Consider the following 9309-nt stretch of genomic DNA (forward strand, 5'->3'; position numbering starts at 1 on the left):
TGGTTTGTGGACCCCTCTGAGACTCTTCCAGAAACATGCACATACAAATAGACACACAGAACTTTCCTTTATAATTGTTGTGGATTCACCAGCTTCAGCCTCCATGAACTCTGCTTGTACATGACAGAACTTGTTAGATGTGATTAATCAGCGGCCCGAAGTTGCCTGCTGTGGTGAGATGTTAGACCAGCTGGAGCAGAGAACGCGTGTGCAGGATAGTTAGAGATATCACTGGAAAGCGAGAGGAGAGGGACCTTCAGTGCCAGGCTCAGGAAGTGGGCCACATCCTCTTTGCCTTCCTGGCTACACAGCAGAATGACCTGGAAACTCTACAGTGGGGCCTACCTCCTGGGTAAAGAAATTGGTACCTGGCATTAGGAGAAGGGAGGAATTTTAGTTTGTATCTTTGGTTCCTTTTGAATTTTGTGGTCCCCTTAATACAAATTCAGCAAATACATACTGATTTAAACTGATAAGAGTCCCCTTTGGGGCTTTAAAATATATTACATTGGGGAATCCCTGAGTGACTCAGTGGTTTAGCGCCACCTTCAGCCCAGGATGTGATCCTGGAGATTCTGGATCGAGTCCCACGTCAGGCTCTCTACATGGAGCCTGCTTCTCCCTCTGCCTGTGTCTCTGCCTCTGTGTGTGTGTGTGTGTGTGTGTGTCTCTCATGAATAAATAAATAAAATCTTTAAAAAATAAAATAAAATATATTACATTAAATGAAGAATAAGAACAAGTTGTACTCCAAAAGGTACAGGAAAGGAATTTTGAGTTTTTGCTTTATTCTTTATGTGTTCAAATGTGTTACTTCTAGCATTTTTTTTTAATTGAAGATTTTTAAAAACCCACATATTGAGGATCTCATCAACAGTGAATTAATGTGGTAGATCTAGGATAGAAGCTAGGAAGCTGGAATTTTGTTTTAAAATTTCATAGGTTAATCTGCTCAGCCAGTGTTTAAAGCATGGCTGTAGGCAAAGGGAACCATTCGGTGCTGGAACAGAGGTAATGTTTACACCATGGCCCTTGGGGGAGAAGTAAACAGCCAGGGGCAGGCTGGCTCTTGGAGGACAAATGAGAGACCAGGGACAGTGAGGTCTCAGATGTGGAAGGATCCAGAGAACCAGCATCTACTGTGTGAATCATCTGCAACATCGCAGTAGCGAATAGTGGTTTTACAGTTTATGCCAGGATATTACGGAGCTGGCGAGCTCACCACCTGATTCCATTTCTGCCAGTATTATATTTACAAGCTATGTCTCCTTATGTAAAATTCAATATGCCTTTTTTTTTTTTAATTCTCTCATTAGAAACAGTTCTTTGGAGCAAATGCAGATTACATCTACTACCTCTGCCTCATGACAGCCCTTCAGATATTTGAAGATGACTCTTACGTTCCATTTCCCCACACCAGTTCAAATTAGTCATTTGGTAATCAGCCCCAAATAGTCTTAATGACTCATTGAGCTAAAACTGTGAGTTAAAACCATTTGCTAAAGCCCTCGAGATCAGGTAAAAAGCAGGCATCTTAATGAGTCAGTGTAACTCAGACAGTCTGGACCTGAGTCTTGGAGGCTTGGACTCCAGGGATGGGAGTAGAAAGGGACAGTCATGACTCTTGTTAGGATGAAAAATCAAAAAAAGATCTTAGTGTCTTACTGAAAAGCTGTAGGAGTTGGGGAACAGTGAAAACAGAGCTGAGGGGCCTGTATAACTTATGAGATGAGAATGATTGATTAAAAAACCGGGGAAGGTACCGTCGGTGCCGGAACCCTGCTCTGCTCGCTGTTCTGGAAGGTTTCAGGGTAGCCAGTCTGCTTCTTGCTGGTTCTCGCTTGCTCTCCGTTGCTGCAATGAGGCCCTGCCCTGTGGAAGCCACCGGGGATGGGCTCGCTCATCAGTTTTTCATAATCTTTTCCACGAAACATTTGGAATCTGTGTCCTAACGTCTCTACTTTTGAGTTGTTTGTTGGCTTTTTGTTTTAGCTAAAGGTGTTTTTAAAATATTTCGCCAAAACTTCAGCTCTGAACTGCACTTACCCTGCCTTTAATGGGGACAGCACTCTTCTCAGAATAGAAGTCGGGCTTTTCATAACTGTAATTTCCTAGGGACCATTTTGAATTAAGAAAGGCTTTCCACTCACTCCTAACGTCTTCTGTATCTCCTCACTTTTCTAACAGGAGTGCCCAGGTACCAAAATGGACAGGTCGTCTCCACCTGTTTGTCTAGAACCTCGCAATTAAATGACATTTCGGAAGCGGATTCCTCAACATGTCGTAAGTTGATAAGCAAGAAATATTTCTTCCAGCATTGAAAATTTAGCATTAAGGGCATTTGGGTGGCTCAATTGGTTGGGCGTCTACCTTCGGCTCAAGTAAAGATCCCAGGATCCTGGGATCGAGTCCCGTGTCGGGCTCCCCGCTTGGCACAGTACCTGCTTCTCCCTCCCCACTCTGCTCGTGCTCTCTCTCACAGTCTATCTCTCTCTCTCAAAAAAAATAATAATAATAATAAATATATATCTTTAATTTAAGCAAGGTTGTGGCTTGAATTCTTTTTGCAGCATGCTGATACCATTTTTCCAAGGCATTGATAATGGAAATCCTGAAATGGAGGTAGCAAGATTCTCAGAAAGTCTAGCTGGGGTAAAAACTGGATCAGACCAAAACCAAGCAAAGAAAGTTTGCCAGATGGATGTCTCTGATGAGAACCAGCTGCCGGCTCCTGCAGAAGTCTGTCACTAACTAAAAAAAAAATTTTTTTAAGTTTTTATTTATTCTTGAGAAACACAGAGAGAGAGGGAGAGTCAGAGACACAGGCAGAGGGAGAAGCAGGCTCCACGCAGGGAGCCCGACACGGACTCAATCCCAGCACTCCAGGATCACGCCCTGGGCCAACGGCAGGCACTAAACTACTGAGCCACCCAGGGATCCCCTGTCACTAACTAAATTAATGATACTCACAACTAGTTTTTACATCCTGTGGAAAGAAAATCTGAGCGTTAGTTTTCAAAGCTATTACATGTTTGAATTTTCTGACTCTGTTCTTCTGGGTGGGCTCTGTCCAATAGCCACTGGAAACGTGGGTTTGCTCTGGGCGCCGTGATGGACTGCTGGGGCCACTAGCAGCCGAACTGCCAGACACTAATGGTTTCGTGGTGATTAGCTGACTTTTAATCCCTCCGCCTGATTCACTGGAAGTTTCTGTTTAGAAGGGACAGGGTGGAAACATGATACAGAAATAGAGTCACGGCGTTAGCCCATCAAGGAGCTGACAGCTTTCCCAATAAAGTATTGATTTCTTTTTTAAAACAAGAGGGGACAAGAAACTCTTTTAGACTTTGATTTCAACTGACATTTTCAATTAAAACTATCGTATAGAAGAAGCGGCATTTAACGAGATGTTTTAAGTTCTCTTAGAAGAACAGATTCTTAAACAAGTGTCTCTGAAGACAAGCTGTATAAGAACTCTACCTAAGAACAAGTCGGGAGATTCCAGTGTTGTATATTTTTGGCTGACTCATACTTTATATGAGTACAGATTCTGTGTTAGAATCAGAATTAAACCAAAAGTCATGCGTAAGTCAAATGAAAGCGTACGTGAGATTTTCAGCTGTTCTTTATTCTGACACATCAGAACTTCACTTTTTAGTTATTAGATCATTCTAAATTAGAAACTAAGGTCAAGACATTTGGTAAGCTCAGGTTATTTAGCAGCAAAACAAAACACAAAAGTTGTATTCCTTTGGAGGAAAATCATAGTTTCAGAAATCGGAGCTGTTTGAATCTAGGTTTGAGAAAAGTGTATTTTTAAGATGCTTGCTTTTTTTTTTTTTTCCCAGATTCCAGTGTTTACTAGTCCCTCAAACTCAGTATCAAATGGCTGTTGCACTTGGATACATTGTAATATTTTAATTGGACTCTCCCTGTGTTGGCCACTATTAAAACCATTTGATTTATTTATTTTCGTTTAGTCATTGGGAAAGTAGTCTTGGTGTACTTTTCTAAATATTAATTTTGGCGGCTTGGAATGCTTTTTCTCATTATCATTAAGCCTCCTGGTGAGGAAACTTATTGTTGCAAAGAACTCATTCATCCTCTCTGGGACAAGATTTGTTCCTAATTTAAAAGATTGTATCCCCCAGATTTAAAAAAAAAAAAAAAAAAAGTGGTAACTAACCAAAAGCAAGTACATTCTATGACAGCATTCAACAAATTTATTCAACAAATAAATATTTAGCTTGTAAATGGAACAATATAGGAAACAATAGATTAGGCTTTTTGTTCAAGAAATTTTTTTTGAATATTCATTTCATTATTGATTTTTGGCAACACATTTGCCTTTAAAATGCTCTATTGTTGCTAACATCAAAAATTAAACTATTGTTAATTTTAAATTTTGTTTCCAAGCTTCTTTTAGTCAAAGAAGAATACAATGGGATACCACGGAACGGGATCTTATGGAGAGAGTGAGAAATCTTCGCCAGAGACTCACCGTCCAGGCTCGTAACAGATGTCAGACTCCTCACCTTTTGGTTACATAGATAGGGCTTGAGATAGTTGAAGAAATAACCTATTTTGCAATCAGTGACATGGATTTTACATTATTTATTTTATACCCCTAGAGAGGTCCACCTTTTGTATAGAAAAATGTATGTATAAAAATTATGTGTACTATTTTGTTCTGATGCTTTTTGGCTTGTAAATGACTCCTTATATTTTTCATAATAAAATTTTTGAAGCTCTTAAAGCTTGTGTTAAGCTCTTTCAGGTTGCAAGGACCAGCGTAAACCTCTGACTAGCTGATGAGAGTTTATTTTAAAGATAAATGGAGAGGGGCGCCTGGGTGGCTCAGTTGGTTAAGGATCTGCCTCTGGCTCAGGTCATGATCTCAGGGTCTTGGGATCAAGCCCCAGGTCAGGCTCCCTGCTCTGCAGGGTGTCAGCTTCTCCCTCTGCCACTCCAACTGCTTGTGTTCTCTTTCTAATAAATAAAATCTTAATAAAATAAAATAAATAAATGGAGAAACACAGAAAATCATCTTATAAACCTTGCAGCCAGAACTGCGGGAGAAGTCAGCAGGACATCTAGAGCACCAGCAGTGTACACTGTGGCCGTCTGTCCCCCAGCACCAGGGTCTCCTCTTCCCCAGTGGACCCCCCCTGCTCCTAACACTGGTGTGTGTCTCTGTCTCTCCAGACAGCTCTGCTCTCCCGCTCTGGCCCTTTGCTCCACAGCAGGGCTCCTCACAATTTCCATTATCTTGGGTAATTATTTCCAGAACCTTCCCTGAACCCATCTCTAAAAGGTGGGTATAAATAGCTCAGGACGGATGTGAGGATTAAATGAAAGATAATGTAAAATTCTGATACTGTGACATACAGTAAGCATGCAGTAGTAGTAATTCTTATGCTCTTTTGTCCAGTAGGCAAAGTCCTAATGCAAGGCATTGGTTTCCCAGGAGCACTTTCTTCAGCCTACTTTTCTGTCCATTTTCAGGCAGCTGCAAATGCCTTCATGGGCCAAGCTGGTGTGTGTTTGGCAACAGGAAGTCACAGAATATAAAATGTATAGGGTAGAATGGAAAGTCAGGGGAGCTAGAAACTGCTTGCTGTCCTAAAAGCATTCTAAAGTATTCTGATCCTGCCAGCCAGACTCAGCTCTATAATGCCAGATTTTTACCTCTACCTCAGGTCCCCTTTTACCGGAACTCACAGTTACTCAGACTGGTTTTGCAAATACACACCTCTTTTATAGTACTACCGTTTTTCATTTTTGAAAGTTACCATTTGATGGGTAATTGGGTGACCGGCATTAAGGGGGGCACATGATGTGGTGAGCACTGAGTGTGATAGGCAACTGATAAATTATTGAACACTACATCTGAAACTAATGATGTACAATATGTTGGCTAATTGAATTTAAATAAATTATTGAACACTACATCTGAAACTAATGATGTACTATATGTTGGCTAATTGGATTTAAATTTAAAAGTTTCCATTTATCCAGGGATGGTTATGCAGACTCTCAACCAAATGAAGCTCTTCCTATCACATTCTTTCAGTTTTCTCTGGCTCTATAGTTCTCCCAATAATCTTGATAACGTCACTGTCGTAGCAGATTTCAGATCCTGGGCTGAATCTGGTCAGATGTGCTTGCTTGGGGTTTTCAGACACTCTCACACTTAAATAAAATAGATGAAATACATTTCTGATTATCTCCTCCTGCTGCTTGACACAACTTCAACTTAACCCCAATTTCTTTGTAATGTAAATTCTCTGGGAATTGAAGAAAGGTGTAGCTTAGCTAAAATTCTTCCTACTCTGGCTCCCTTCAAGTAGTTTCTCTCCAGTACTCCCTTAAGCTTGTTAAAGCAGGACGGTTCCTAAAGGCCTTTCCGTATTTATTGCCTTCATAAGGTTTCTCTCTGGTGTGAAGTGGTCCATGTTGGATGAAGGTGAGGCTTCCCCTGAATTCTTCACATCGGCTACACTTAGTGTCTCTCCAGTATGAATTCAGTGATGTCGAATAAATTATTAACTTGGTTTAAGGCCTTTTCAGATATTTTTTTAAGATTTTATTTATTCATGAGAGACACACAGAGAGAGGCAGAGACAGGCAGAGGGGGAAGCAGGCTCTGAGTGAACAGGGAACCCGATGAGGGACTCCATCCCAGGACCCCGGGATCACCACCTGAGCCAAAGGCAGATGCTCCACCGCTGAGCCACTCAGGCGCCCCAAGGCCTTTCTGGATCCGGTACGTTCCTGTGGCTCTTGTCCAGCGAGAATTCTCTGATGTTGAGCAAGATTTGAGCACTTGCTACAGGCCTTTGCGCGGCGATTCCATGTCGCCCATCAGGGCAGCAGCGGGGGCCACCAGCACGGCGACAGCTTCACTGGCATGGGTGCCCCGGGCACAGCTTCTGGAGCTCACGTCTAGATGGAGCCGGGAGCCAAACCACACGGCAACTTTAGCAGGAAAAGCCGGAGAGACGAGGCGGTGAGTTCTTAAACGATGATGGGCCAGTAACGTTGAGATGTGAAGAGAACTCTGCGGGGTCCCGCGGACTGCGGGAGAGTCAAGGAGGCGCACACACCCGGAGGGCCCCGGGCTCCGCGTCAGGCCTCGTGGGACGAGGCCTCCCGGCCAGGGGCGCGCGGGCGGGGCCCCCGAGGGTCGTCTGCGCGGCGGGCGCCTGGTCCCGCGCGGGGCCTGCCCGGCAGGTGCCCCGCCCCGCGGAGAGGCTGGTGGCCGAGCGCTCGTCGCCCGAGGCTGTCCGGCGGCTGCGGGGAGCGCTCCGGGGCTCAGGGCCCAGCAAGCAGGAACCGGGAGGCAGAACCGCACCTGCCAGGAGGAAGAGGAGCCCCTTCCTCGGCGGCGACCTCCAGACCCCCTGCTGCCCCTCGGCCCCCCTGCACGCCGCGGGAGCGCTGGGGGAGGCCGCGCGGGAAGGGAGCCGGGGCCCCTGGCGGGTGCTGCCGACGACGGCGTGCAAAGGCTTAGGGACGCAGGGATGGAGCAGGGGCTGCTCGCTCACCTCCCAGCCTCGCGCTCAGCCCCGGGGCGCGCCCCGCCTCGGGCACCGAGTGAGCGGAGCGTCTGCAAACTTGAAGAGCTCGGGGCTGCTTGGGAGGGGGTGAGGGGGGCGAGAGATGCCGCCGCGGACACTCCCCTGATTCCGGGGGGGGGGGGGGGTGATGGGGTTCCTACCAGGAGAGGCGGGGGGGGGGGGCGGGCAGCAGAGGAGGGGGAGGGGAGGGGGAGAGGGGAGGAGAGGATGGGGCTCTGGGCAATGGATTCTGTTGTCCCTAAGAATGGAATCGTTGGCAGTCCACTAAAACGTCCTGACATCCGTAGCAGGAAAGCTTCCGCGGGCTGAGAACCCGACGGGACAGCCGCGCCACGCGGGCCGCAGTTTCCAGGCCCACACTTCTTTCCAGATCCAAAGGCTCCTGACCCAAGGGGAGGCCGGGCCCCCCCGCCCCCCCCCCCCCGAGGAAGGATCCCGCAGCAGTGAGTGCCCCTATTATGCTATGAGTAATCCCAAGCCTTTCCAAAGGGACCCGTTGCCATTCGCCGGCCGCAGGTAGGGCCTGGGCGCAGCCCCTCAGGGGACCCCAGACACGGCTCTAAGTGGACACTCACTCCCGCGTGCACCAGCCTCGGGCAGCCGGTGGCAGGTGGTGGGGTCTGGGGCCAACCCGGAGTCAGGGCGGGCGCAGCAGGGCCAGGGCGCCGGCTGCGGCTCTGAGGAGCTGCCCGCGGGGACGACCCCTGACCGGCGGCCGCAGCTGCGCACCGGCGCCCTGGGGGCTGCTCCCACGGGATGGGAGCCAGAGGTCCTCCCGCGGCCCGCGGCGCGGCTGCACAGGTTAGTGCCGCCGCCGAAAACCTGGGGCGGCCGAGCCCCGCGAGCGCACCGCGTCGGCCCGCGCAGCACGGCAGCTCCGGGGGTGCAAGCGCCTCGGTCCGCCCCGCCCGGGTCCCGCAGCCCCGCCCCGCCCCGCCCCACCCCCCCCGGGGTCCCGGGCCAGGGCGGGGGCCGGGGCCGGGGCCGGAGCGGGCGGCGCGGGAGGCCCGGGGGCAGGGGCGCCGCCTGCTGGGGACGCCGCGGTGCTTCCCAGGAGGCTCACAGCGGCGGCCCGCGGGGCCAGCCAGGCTCCCGGTGTCCCCCTGTCGTCGCGCCTCGGAACAGACAGGGCGGACGGGACACCCACAGGCCGCGTCCGGGCGCCGGTACTTGGGGGGGCGAGGCCGACCCCAGGGGCCCACGGGGGAAAAGCACGGACGCCGGGGTCTCCCCGTGCGGCACCGACGAGCAAACAAAACCCGCGGGTCTGGCGGGAGCGGAGACCGCGAACAAAAGTATTGTGCCCCGTGTGAGGATCGAACTCACGACCTTCAGATTATGAGACTGACGCGCTGCCTACTGCGCTAACGAGGCACCTGCGTGCGTCCTCCGGCAGTAGGGTAATGAGGCTAACGCAGGGGCCTGCGCGCATGCTCAGACGAACCCCCGCGCCGGGCTCCGGGACCCGAGCTCCAACGCCGGCGCCGGACGGCGTCCTTGGCAACCTCGGCCCCGCGCCCGCCGGACCGTCCGCGGGAGACCAGCGCCGCGCCTGCCGGGCCCCAGGCACCGACGAGAGGACGCCGAGGCCCGCGCTTCTTCCCGCGGCTGCACTTGGGCGTTTGCATGTTTGCGAGCCCGTGAACCACCTACTGGGCCCCTGCGGTGTCCCCGGCTCCGTGCCGGGCGCTGGGCTCCCGGGGACGCCCCGGCCCCCGCGGGCGGCGGG

General features: G+C 49.9%; 1 protein-coding gene and 1 non-coding gene across 7 annotated transcripts in view; one reads left to right on the plus strand and one right to left on the minus strand.

The window, feature by feature from the left end:
- TBC1D31 (TBC1 domain family member 31) overlaps positions 1 to 4756 on the plus strand; it is a 68302-nt gene extending 63546 nt beyond the window's left edge. For all 6 annotated transcript variants that reach the window (XM_025450385.3, XM_049092690.1, XM_049092692.1 and 3 more), the window contains 2 exons: positions 2188 to 2283; positions 4417 to 4756. In XM_025450385.3, coding sequence (XP_025306170.1) covers positions 2188 to 2283; positions 4417 to 4550 — 230 coding nt within the window. In that variant the 3' untranslated portion in view covers positions 4551 to 4756. The remainder of the gene's footprint in view (positions 1 to 2187; positions 2284 to 4416) is intronic.
- Positions 4757 to 8881: 4125 nt separating this feature from the next.
- Positions 8882 to 8954, minus strand: TRNAM-CAU (transfer RNA methionine (anticodon CAU)). Its single transcript has one exon. It is a non-coding gene; the product is annotated as a tRNA-Met (tRNA).
- Between the last annotated feature and the right edge of the window lie 355 nt (positions 8955 to 9309).

This window comes from Canis lupus, chromosome 13, assembly GCF_003254725.2.
Source record: "Canis lupus dingo isolate Sandy chromosome 13, ASM325472v2, whole genome shotgun sequence".
NCBI classification, from domain to species: domain Eukaryota; kingdom Metazoa; phylum Chordata; class Mammalia; order Carnivora; family Canidae; genus Canis; species Canis lupus.